The sequence below is a fragment of the Molothrus aeneus genome, chromosome 8 (genome assembly GCF_037042795.1).
Source record: "Molothrus aeneus isolate 106 chromosome 8, BPBGC_Maene_1.0, whole genome shotgun sequence".
NCBI lineage: Eukaryota > Metazoa > Chordata > Aves > Passeriformes > Icteridae > Molothrus > Molothrus aeneus.
Window position 1 is genome coordinate 15,098,606 of NC_089653.1, and position 12,695 is coordinate 15,111,300.

Sequence of the window (12,695 nt, forward strand, 5' to 3'; positions counted from 1 at the left end):
TCCTCTGATCAATGCCAGACAAGACAGAGCTTGTGCAAGTTTGTCCCTATTGCCTATTGTGTATAAACCACCAGTGCAGGAGAGAAAGGCTTGTCTTGAACAGCAGCAGCTGAGATGATAATCTGCAGTGCCTCAGCTATGAGACAGTGAGAGAGGGCACAGGAATGAGAGAAGGCACGTTTATTCTATTTGGGATCACTATTTATTGAAAGTACAAAAAGAATCCAGTTGAGTCTGTAAAATTGAGCACATCCACAGGGAATGTCCCAGGATGATCCCTCGATGGAGCACAAGCAAAGAGGGCTGGTGCTGGCCCAGCTGGTGCCTCCTCCAGCTCACAGAGCAAGGCTCCAGCAGGGGAGGGCTGCTCCTCACCCGGGCTGGTGCAGCAAGTGGCCCAGCTCATGTCTCCAGTCAGCTGAAAAGTGAATTCTTCTGGTTCCCAGTCACAGTAAAGTCCTTGGGCAGTAGGTGCACTCTGTTCAACACAAGAAAACTTCAGGCCAGCCTTGGTTCTTCAGGAGCTTACCCATCCAGGGCCACGGTAAGGAGAGTTCTGCACAGCCCAGTGCTCCTGCTGCATATGTGGGCAGGACCCAGGCTTACATACAGCAATCCTTGCAACTCAGCACAAAAACTGCTATATTTTTCCTCACTAATATAATCAGGCTGGGACAAAATTTTAAAACTTTATATTAAATTTTATAAATAGGGAATATATCTATTACGTACCATCTTTCATCAGTTCATTTGTTGCATTAAAATATATAATTTTACAAAACTTTACTTGTAAACCTAAAAATCTGCAGTCCAATGATAGAAGTAGCATGAATTATTTTATACAATGATTGACAAATTCTCCCAATACAAGAGAAGTTCCTTATCACTAATGCAAGGAATACAGGGAGTCCTATCAGAAACTCTTAGGATGCATCCCTGTTGCTGGTATTTATGTTGAGATCAAATGATGCTTTTTCCATCAGGCCAAGTAATCTAACATAAGTGAAATCCTTCTGTACAAGGAGGACTTGCAAAATCCATACAGGGCTCCATTCCAGCCAGTGAATTTTTTTAATCCATGCTGTACATACACATCCAGAATGTGAGTGGAAGTCCTTCCAATAAATTTACAAACACATTTCAGAACAATTCAGCAACCTTTATCCCTTAGCATTTCAGCTTGGCTGGATCTTTCCCATTCAGCATTTGGCAGAACATATATAATTTTCTTCATGAATAATATTTATTACAAAGAGAAAAATGTTACATACAGTATTACTACATAAGGGACTTGAGTAGAAAATCACACATCTGGGAATTAGTTTGTGATAAGCACTCAGATTCAAATTCCAGTGAAGCTGCAGAACTTAAATGACTGATCAGTTCACCCTGACTATGAAAGTGTATTTAGATTAATATTAGACAGGTTTTTTTTCAGGGTCCTTTAATTTGTAAAATGTTTGAAACCCAAAAAGACTGCATTGAGCCTCTGCTACCACTGAGACCATAGTCAGGAATGGCTGATGTGTGCATGGTCAGTGGTCTGACACCACATCACTTTCTCCTGCTCTGCACAGAGCAACTTCTTTCCATGACTAAGTCACAGGTACCTGGCTGATCATGTGGGCCTTCACCATCAGTATTGCCAGGAGCACAGGCACCAGTGACAGAGCTGGAGATTTTTGCAAAACTGTCTAATGTAGGTTTTCTAGTATGATTGCAAAGCATTACACCATCATTCACACAGTGTGCAAAGTAGGCTGTTGTATGATTGTAATCTAGCACAGCTGGTATAAAACATATTCTACTAATTACAATACAGGTGGTACAATATACAAAATGGCAGCTAGGACTGATACTGAAAGACCTTTGCTATTGTTCCATATCTTTAGAACAGAGTTTAGGGCCAAAATGCAATCAGCAAATGCTCTCTATTATGCATTCTTTGGAGTGGATTGGGTTTTGTCTCTTCATTTCTATCTCCTTTGCACATTTCTCAGCAATGACAGAGAGCATAGAGGTGTAATTATGTTGGACATATCAGAAAGGGTTGCTGTACATCTCTATTTAGTGATCTATTAAGCATCAAGCTGCATGTTTCATGCAAACATGGGGGATGTAAAAGGTGAGACTCTCAATCTTCACCTTCATAAGTGTTTTTATTAAAATTACTAAATACTCCCCTGACTTGTCAACCAAAAGAACATCAAAAGAGCTGAGAACAAAATACATAGCATATTGCAGAGCGGGTCCTAAATGTTCCTTAATGTGCTTACACTTAGTGTGCACACTTCATTTGACAGGAAAAAAAAAAAAAAACTAAAAAAAAGTGGTCCAGGAGAACGAGGACATTATCAGAGAAGCTTTTGACTGGGTACAAAGCAGCCAACCCTAAGTGGTGTGAGCAACATGTTTCTGTAAATCTTGGGCACTGTCTACCCTCTTGCATCCTCTTCCAGAACGTGTCAGAGACAGAAGCATGGCCAGGGTGGCGTGCAGGGCTGGAGCAGAGTCACAGAACAGCCACTCACTTCCCCCTGGGTGAGCTGACAGCCAGCCGAGGTACTGTCAGCAGAAGTATTCATTTGGCTGTCCCTCTATCTTTGGTATGGCTTCCGAGTCCACGCTGGAGCGGGCGGACAGCAGCCTGTTGGACTCGTCAGGGGTGTGCCTGGTCAGGTATTCTCCCTCCACGCCCTTGGTCTTGGCCCCAGGGGACAGGCTCTCAAAGGTGACGTATGATTCCTGCGCGTCTTTGGGCTTGCGCACAAAGCATTTCTTGCAGCGCCGTTTCAGGGCTCCGCAGCAGACCACCAGGGTCAGAGGAACAGCAATGACACAGGCCACGCTGATGACAACCACATTGATGAGCTTCTGCGTCCCTCCTGCACTGACAACTTCATCTGTGGAAAATATGATGCACTGCTCCTTCCTGGGGATCAGCCCTTTCACACAGACGCACACGATGTATTTGGTCTTTGGCAGCAGCCCGTACAGAGTGACCTTGGTCTTCCCTGGCTCCACGTTGATCCGCCGCATGTCCCTCTCCCCAAAGACAGCATAAAGGACACTGAACACCGTGGTGTTCTTGGCCATAGGCGCCTTCCAGGCCAGGGTGATGCTCTGGTCGGTGTCCCCTATGACCCTGACAGACCTCACCATCCTCTCTGGCTCCTGCTGGTCCGTGGTGGGGCTCACCAGCAGGTTCTGGGGGTTGCTGTCCTGAGCCGTGTCCGGGAGGAGGACGCTGTCTCCGGTGCCCGCCCCAGCCCCCAGCGTGGGCACTGTGGAGGTGGTGATAACGTACCTGGCCACCAGTTTGTCATTGTAGGCAGCTGCCTCCATCCCGCTGGCCTTGCCATTCCACGTGCCTTTGGCACTAGAGTTAGGGTCATCCGTGCTTTCTGAGTCTGTGATGATGAGCGAGATGAAGGCTTCTGTTGCCCCCAGGAAATTCTTTGCTTTACAGATGTACTCTCCAGAGTCAAGGTAAGAGACTACAGGCAGGCCCAGGATAGACCAGCTCATCCCATCACTGGAAATCTCTTGGTGAACTGCAAGGCAGGAAAAATATTAAATAAACAGGCAATAGTAAATGGAATTAATTCCATGTTTGTAAAATATTAAGACTCCATCACCAAATATCTGCTTGATAAAGTATATGATAAAGAATCATAATTTCTGCTTGCCACCAAAAACATTACAAAATCAAAATAAACCTAAGAAAAGGACTAGAATTAGATTACATCAGGATTTAAACTGCTTCAAAATGAATATACATGAAAAAGTTGATGCTATTTCCTACAAATTGATGTACATCTTGAAAACATAACAGAAAAGGTTCTTCCATTAAAAAAAAAAGCTTGAAAATTCTTATATAGATGCAATACTTAAAAGAGTGGAAGGAGCAGGCAGTAACATGATCTATTCAAGCATCAGATGCAGACTGTGGAGGCAAAGAAAATACAAACAGTGGAGATTTTATTGTAATAAACACACTCAGACTAGCCTAGAGTACATGGAAAAATAGTTGAAAGATAATATCCTTTCTACTGCTCAATTACTGCAGGTGTTTATCCTTACACAGGTGTACATTTGGTTGCCACCAAAGGATATGTACATAGCTGAGTGTTGATTTGCTCATGTGATATACTTGCAGACTAAAACTAGCTTTTTTTGCCTTTTTCTATTGATGCAAAGAAAAAAAAAAGAGTTGGGATCTTGTGGAAGGGTAAAGCACCCTCATCATTATTTAGCCAGCCTCCTTAGGATGGGCACATGCTGTCTCAGTCCTTTCCTGCTGAAAGGTAAACCAGGGAGATGTCTGAAAGGCAAAGGTAAGAGAATGCAAACTTCTTCCAAGCCCTTTTGGGGTCAGGATCCTGCCTTGGCAACCAGAGTCCCTTCCAATGGCAGCAAAATATAAAGGTAACAGAAGTTACTTTTTTAGTTTAATTATTTACCGAATGAGTATTTTAAAAAGCATGAAGCTATGGGTCTACCTATGGCAATTACCTGTAGATACAGACTGTGGGCTGTTTCTCACTCATTTCTGCTCAAAACAAACACCAGCATCTCAAATAGTCACATTATAGCATTGGCACAGAAGCTGCCATTGCTGAGAAATAACCTATCTTTCCAGCCAGCTTTTTATTGAAAGGTGATAGCAGCTGATTTAATGAGGCACAAAATACATTATTCTTAGTTGTAGCTCAAAGTAAACTCAACACAGGCTTTCAGGAAATCACCCCATTCTGTTGGGGTGGCTCTCTTTCAAGTGTAGGAGGGATGTTTGCAGCATGATGGGTACACATTACCATTATCAGGAGCAGCTCTGCTGCATCCTGCACATCCTGCACAGCAGAGCAATGACTTGTGCAGATCCCAGGAAATGATACTTGTTACAAATGGTTCCACTGCTGTGAAAGAGAATTGCTCTCTTCCCTGTTCTGTGCACCGAGGAGCCCTTTGAAGATCAGACCCAATACTTATTTATTTATCTGCTGGGTTTACATCCTCTATGAAAGTCAGGGCAGGACTAGGATACAGGAGTATTCGGGGCAGGTTGGAGGCAAGAAGGTGCAGGTCCTGACTCAGAACTTCTTGGACAAGAAGCAAAAGACAACTGTCTTCAGCAGAGCAAAGGTTTCTTCCCTAAATTCCCCACAAATTAAAGGACCAGTGTTGCAATTACAGCTCCAGACTTCCTTATGAATGGAAATGAAATCATGATCAGTCACAAAACCAGTGTCTGTCTGAAGGCTTCCCCCAGGCGAGGTGCTCAGACCAGGTGGTCAGGGTTTCTTCCACAGACCTTTTTCCCCAGGAGAGCTTGTCAGTCTATCAGAGGGAATGATTCCTTGGGGACATTCCCACTGGAACGTCCCCAAGGACTCCTTCAGCACTTTAGGGGTTTTTTTTGTCTTTTAATATATCAGTAATGCTGTATGCTTGTAACCTTTTCTTTCTTCTACAGCTGATCTGAATCCCAGTTGAATTCACATCAGACATCTCTCTGCCAGAGATGTTTGCTAATGGATTAGCAATACAATAGAATATAGAATAATTCAGTGGGAAGCCTTTTCAGTGACTGAATAACTAACTGAAAACAGCTAATTGCTACTGTTGGAAATATTTAATTCCTTTAGCTCCAACAGATTTCCAAAAAACCCCTTGACTTGTCTCACCACTACAATTGCTATGAAACAAAGCAAAGCCAACTTCCTACACATAACACACATCTGATAAGATTAAGATCAACATATAAGTAATTTTATAGTCTATAGAAAATCACAGTGCAAGAGTGGATTGCACCTAGTACAGGCCTGTGTCACTCATTCCATGTGTGCAGAAAAGCATGAACCAAACCCACCTGTGCCATTCAGCTGAGCCCCATCAGCTCTCCTCCAGCTGAGCTCGGGGATGGGCACGCCCGTGGTGCCGCAGCGCAGCAGCACCGTGCTGCCCAGGATGGTCTTCACCTTGGCTACAGACGTGTGCACCACGGGGCTCTGGCACTTCCTCAGCTCCACCTGGCTGAAGAAGACTCCTGCAAGGCTCCTGGGGGTGAAGCATTTCAGCCTGGGCTCAATGAAGGCTATGTTAGGAGACTGGAAATTTAGGAAATGCACCATTTCGTACAGACTGCAGTCACACACCCAAGGATTGTCTTGCAAGCCTGCCAAAAAGAAATTAGGGCACTAAGTCAGTCCAACAGCACCTTTTGTTTCTGCCATTTTTGTTTCTATTTTTCAGCAGGATACAGTGTGATAGACTCCCAGTCAGCTCTACAAGAACTGCCTGTGCAGGAGTATGTGAGGTGGGGAGGGGTGTGTCCCCCCATGCTGCTGGATGAGTCTGATGGATCCCACAGTTGCCAGAATGGAATAAATGTGACTGGCTAAAGTATCTCCAAATCTGGATCTGAAATCATAATAAGTTCAAAGCAAAATTATTCATATCATGAAGACACTGTGATTCGTGCACATAAAGAAGCAAAACAAGAATTTATTATAAATACATTTTGTTCCAGGATGAAAAAACCAAGTACTCATGGGAGAAGGGCTGTGGATTCTCTTGGTACAAGGATACTATGGAGTCTCTGACAGGCCAGAAAATTCTCACTGGACATTTTTAAAATACTAGCCAGATTGTGATGCTACTTTCACACCTGCAATAGTTGTGCTGATCCCACTTGCCTGTCATAGTTCTCTTCTAGCCCCGTTACTCTTATTTTCATTATTTTGGTGATCAGTTGCTTTTCCTGAAATGCTAATTTATACTGGATAATATGAAAGAAATGTTTTAAGGATTAAATTGAAGAGTATGCCTGTTATGGTATATAAAAAAATGTAGATAGACCATAACTATATTTAGGCTATACACACAGAAAGAGGTATATTGAAAAACACTCCTGTTTCAGACTCTTGGAATGTTTCTCTTCTTTATTCTGCTCTCCCAGTTTGCACCTATTTAATTCCAATTCTGAAAAAATTATGCATTATTAAAAATAGACCTGTGAAGATAGTACTGAAAAAACAAATTTGGAACTGGAACAATGCATATCCATGAACAGAAGTTGCTGCATTCTGAATAAATCTGTGTCATCCTACTTAGAAATGTTCACATCCGGCTGTACTGTGGCCAGGTTGTGGTCTCTAATGACTTTAGCGAGCGGAATTGACATTAGGGATATGAATGCCATGCAACCCCGGGCACACATTTGAAGCCTAAACCAGGAGCATGGCTCCCAGGCCTCCTGCCTGCCACAGGAGTGAGCTCTGCTCCCTCTGAGGGGGCTGCACCTCCTCTTCTCCATGCACAGCCCAAGGACATGCCTGGGGCTGGCACCTGCCTGAAGGGGAACAGTACTGATACTCCTTCACACTGTTTTAAAGATGCTGCAGAAAAACTCTTCTGAGTGTATTCCCTGGGCTTAGAAGAGGATCTGGAAGTGATGGGTTTTGGCAGGAGGTCAGTTCTTGTAAATTAATATGTTAAAGTGAAGGGGGACTAAGTAAATAATGAGCATTCAGCTTGGCTTTGTTGTTTTGTGGCATTTTTCTAGCAGTTTCTAGTTCATGCACTAGATAGCAATTGATCCCAGGTTCCCTGGCAGGTGCCCCAGCTCCAGCTGGAGCAGCAGCACCACAGAGCCCAGTGAGGCCTTTGCTGCCCTGCACAGCACAGTTCCATGGGCTCACGTGGGCAGGCCTCATGTGGAAAAGCTTGCACCCTTGGCACAGACTATTAGCCAGCAACTTAGCAGAGGAATTACTTCTTCTTGAAGGAGTCTGCAAGCAGTGGCTCTGGAATCACAGTGATGCACTGCAGACAAGGAAGGGATTGGGCTGACTTTTTTTATTATTCATGATTTTTTATGCCTCCATGAGAAACTGTCATTAGCAGAGTGAAACAGAAACATGCAGCTGTGTTTTCCCAGCCTGCTCCTGTGAGAGACATGCATTTTATCTACATGGTTCCTATGGGTGTCCACAGGACGGGACCTAGAAGCTGGAGTGTCTGTACATTACTGCATTAATTTTAGCATTGTATTCATATGGCTACATGAATTTTTTAGGATCCTGGCACAATCAACCTGTGCATAGCTGGATACTACTCAATTTGGCCACATGCATCAATTATCTGTTCTTTATAAAACACTCTCCCCTAATCTATATTGAATGGAATAACATTTTTACACATAACTTGACTCTAAAAATAAAAAGGAAAAGTATGATCTAGGCAGTCTTGCCATGAATGAAATGGGCAATCCCAAACTGCCAATTTTGGCTTAAAGAACTTGTTACTGCATCTGGCAAAACAGGATCATGAAACACCTGCTCCTCTCCTGACGCTAGTGAAACCTTCAGCAACATCTGCTAAAGGACACTAAAAGCTTTGTAGGTGGTATTTTGTATCTTTTTTAAGTCTCGTATCTCTTTCCACTGCAATCCTGCTTTAAAAACTTCACCTCCCTAAATTTATCAAGGGAACCAAGAGCAGCAGGTACTTGCCAGAGTGAGAGGAAACTTGCAGTGCCTCTGCTGAGATGATCAGCAGGTGCCTCAGCTGACATCCCTGGCTGCAGGGGCTGTGCATGCAGATGGCAACAACTCTGAGCCATCATCAACCTGCCGTGGATTTGAACAGTGAACAATGGCTAAAAGACCATGTGATAGTCCCCTGAACTGGGAAATGTGCTCAAAGCCTCACCTGGGCATCCTGCAACTGAGAGCCAGCTGTGAGACACCTTGACACAAAAATGGATAACTGCCCCAAAGCCATACCTCTGGGGAGCCTAGAGCTGCCACCAGAAAGGAGCTTCATAGCTGTCCTTCAAGGCAGCACTGTCTTGGTGTGTTTGGGTAGACTAGGGTTTAATTCTCTGTGAACAGATAAACAAGGCTCTGGGAAGAGACAAATTGGCAGCTCTGACCCAGATTTTATGCTCAGTCATGGCATTATTCCTCTTTAATTTAGGCATAATAAATTATCCATCCTTTTCTTTAGTTCTGCTTAAAATGGGTCAATTCCAAACACAGTGCTATTAGAAAAGAGCACACAAATGATGAAGAGCTGTAAACATATTTGTATTTCTATCCAAAATGGCAGTGGAAATAACTAAAAAAGCCTTGAGCAAGAGTCACCAATTTTGTGCTGCAAAGATCCAAGCAAGTAATCAAATTTATGGCATAATAAGATGGGTGTGATGAGCCTGAGGTGAGTTTGTTAATGTGTAAATGAATTTACACATATTATTTAGGGTATTAAATTGTATACATATAATAGAAGGGTACTTGCTATGGTAGCCACAGTGGGTGAGAATGCTGCAACGAGATGAGGAGCTCTTGACATTTGTGCCCCCTGCAAAATGGCAGGCATTTCTCTTACCTAGGATGATCTTGGAGTTATCATTGGGGAAGTAGGGAACAGCCTGGAGGTTGGCCCAGGTGGCAATGAGAGCCTGAGGAAGAGTCATCAGCTTATTGCTGGACAGATCCAGGTATGTGATGTTCTTGACATAACGAGCAGCATCTGGAGGGATTGAGGTGAGTTCGTTGTTGTGCAAATCCAGGAGCCTCAGCTGGGGCATGCCAGCCAGGCTCTCCCAGGGGAATGCGATTAGGTTGTTCCCATCCAGCCTCAGCTCCTGCAGACGACGAAGGCCCTTGAAGGTGATGCTGCTGAGGCTGCCCAGGGAGTTATAGGGCATCCAGAGGTACTCCAGGTTGTGGAGCAGGTGGAAAGCCTCTCCTGGCACCCTGCGGATGGCTGTCTTTTCTATCCGAAGCTTGCTTGTGTCAACAGGGATGTTCACAGGAGGGAGGGTCATCTCTGGATCATTACACAGCACTGTCCTGGTGGGAAAAGACAAGGACAAGCAAAGATGTGACTTTCTTTTATTTTGAAAGGATTTGAAACCTTAGTTTAATGCAAAATTTTGATCTGCCTTTCTATTTTCACAAGATTTCTTCTTGTCATTTCTTTCTTGCTGCTGATCTCTGCATCATCACTGTAAATACATCAACCTGCAGTAATTCGTATGTGCCTTCTGACTGCAGACATCACAGTGTTGTGCCTCTCCTGGAGTGGTGTGAGTCCAAATCTGGCCCATTTAGTGTTCCTGTTGGGTTTTGCTATCAGGTTTTTCTAAGTACTTGTGATAGCAGTGACAACATTCATGCACAGCAGAGGATTCTAGTGCAAGTAAAAACAAAAGGATCCATAAATTGAACTACAAAAGCCCTACAAAAAGAAGCCTTATTGACATGTAGGAGGGCAAGAAGTTATATAGATTAAATATGACAGAGGAACTCTGGTTTGAGAAATGAGGATAAGAAAGCTAGCTAACAACTCCTTGGAAGTACTCTGAAGTAAGCTCTGCATTACTGTGGAGGGTGTGTAAAGATGGTAGCAGTCACTGCACTGCAGACACATCTAGTCTTGAGAGTGAAAGCACAGAAAATTAACTCTCTGGAAAATGCTATACTGAAAGCAAGACAGATTTATGTGTTTTAATCATTCCTCCCCATTCCTAATCTCTAAAGGTCAAAGCATGAAAAGCCTGTGCTGCATTTTGCAGCCTTCATACAAAAAATTGTGACTTGGAATTGTAGAGAGCCATGAGAAATAAAGGGAGACAAAACAGGTCTCTCAGACTGAATTTTAATTTTCCTATCAGCAAGTAGGGGAAGGCAAGTTCTTTAACAAAACACCAAGCCACCTGCAAAAGGTAAGAGGTTGGATGGGCGTGTTCCAGTCTACTCACTGAACAAGACACCACAGGAAATGGAATGTGATCAGTCAGGTAACATTTTCCTATCACACTGTCTCTATAAACAGAATATTACAAAGCTGTCAAAACCAGGCTGGTTTTGGCTGAAAGCAATTATTCCTCTACTATCAACAAAAATATATAACATTGCTGAACTGCTCAAGCAGACTTTCCAGATTTAAATGCTATTTGAGCCTACAGTTAAATTGTTAATTTATAATCAAAACACAGTACATTACTCTCACCCAACACTTTTATTGTGGCATTAAATCCTGCCCACCCTCTGCTGAAGGCTGAGATTTGAGTAAGATAAAAATCTACCAAATAAGAAAAATCCAGAAATCCACTTTAAATAAAACATTTTACTTTGTGTAGTCACATCACAAAATGTTACTAAAAGAAAGACCATGGCAGTAAAGCAGAATGCTTCTCATGATGTCCCTAAATTATGTCAGTGAGCACTAAACATTTAATCTATGGGATAATCTCCTTCTGGTGAGAAATATGAATCATAATGCAGAAAAAAAGGGTGGCATTATGCTCCTTAAGGGAGTAATGGATATTTGCTTCATTATGTATCTTACTAAAATGTACAACAGCTTTTTCCAGTCACTGAGAGGAAATTCCCCTGGGAACTGTGACATTTATGGAAAAATAATTGGCTCTCATGCTGTTGCACTTCCTTTTAGCAATTTCAGGCTACTTGTGTCTCCATCATGCTTCTTCTTACTGTGAAAGTTTCTAATATTAAATCTATAGCACCATAAAAATGATAAGAAAGTAGAGCTATTTCATGGGGTTCCAAAATAATATTTCAGTAATGAAAAAATATTTCAATCTAGAATTAAGTTTATTACAAAGGATTTTGCAAATCCTGTATCTCTGTCACAAAACTTCCTTTGCTGTGAACCACACCTTATGAAAATATGGGCTCTATTTTCTTTAAGTCAGATACTTTGTGCTTACCCTTCAGAAGGACTCTTTTATAACAGTCCTCCAGAGAAATGTATGTTCAATGGCTTTGCATTCAAAGATGGGTGTCCTTCTGGTCTTGCCTTGTTTTTTAATGGAAAGTTTCCAGTCTGAAAATTAACTTACTTTAATTTTTTTTTTTGTTACTGTCTGGTTTTTTAGTTCCTTTTTGTCTAAAGTCTATTGCTATGCCTAAAATCACCAGCTGAAGGATTTTTGAAGTAAATTGTTGGGTTTGTACCACAACATGAATCAAATCTAGTCACACTTTAGCAACAAACCAGCAGAGCAGAATAAAAGCTTTTAGAACCAGAATTTTCAGCAGAAAGGTTAAAAAATATATGTATTGTTTAAATTTTATTCCCTTTTTGCCATTACACCAGCAATAATTATGTCACTCCTGTTCTCACAGAGATGCCCAAACGCTTTCTCTGAAATCAGCTTACTGTGTTTTCAGAAGCTAATCCTCTGCAAATATAGCTAGAGCGTGGAGCAACTGGAAAAATAATGGCCACGAAGTGCAGAGACAATATTTTCTCGTGCGAGCATCCTCGGAGAGGAGCAGAACCACCCCCCGAGCCCGCCGCGGGAGCGCCCGGCGTACCTGGCCTTGGTCCCGTCGCCGAGGCTGTGGAAGGCGCAGCTGCACTGCGAGGGGCAGGAGCCGCCGGCCCGGGGCAGCCCCGCCAGCGCCCAGCAGCACAGCAGAGTCACCGCCAGCCGCATGGCACCTGGGCATGGGCACACCTGGCTCTAGGCTGCGTGCAGGGCTTCGCCTATTGTTCTGTCCATCGGCCGGTCACATCTTGTTAACTCCCTTTTGTTTTCAGCCACACTGGGATCTTCCAGCTCTCGCTGAGTCCATCAGATAAAAAAGGATAGGCAGGGATTAAGGATGGGGACTTGAGTTATTTTCATGAAGGTGCTTATTGCTTCCCGGAACCAC

General features: G+C 43.1%; 1 protein-coding gene across 1 annotated transcript; it reads right to left on the minus strand.

Moving 5' to 3' along the window:
• Nucleotides 1-2,413: 2,413 nt before the first annotated feature.
• On the minus strand, nucleotides 2,414-12,475 carry LRIT1 (leucine rich repeat, Ig-like and transmembrane domains 1). The gene is made up of 4 exons (XM_066555021.1): nucleotides 12,354-12,475; nucleotides 9,394-9,860; nucleotides 5,873-6,178; nucleotides 2,414-3,554 (listed from the first exon to the last, which is right to left on the minus strand). The coding sequence occupies exons 1-4, from the start codon at nucleotides 12,473-12,475 to the stop codon at nucleotides 2,569-2,571; spliced, it is 1,881 nt and encodes a 626-aa protein (XP_066411118.1). The 3' UTR covers nucleotides 2,414-2,568.
• Nucleotides 12,476-12,695: the final 220 nt, after the last annotated feature.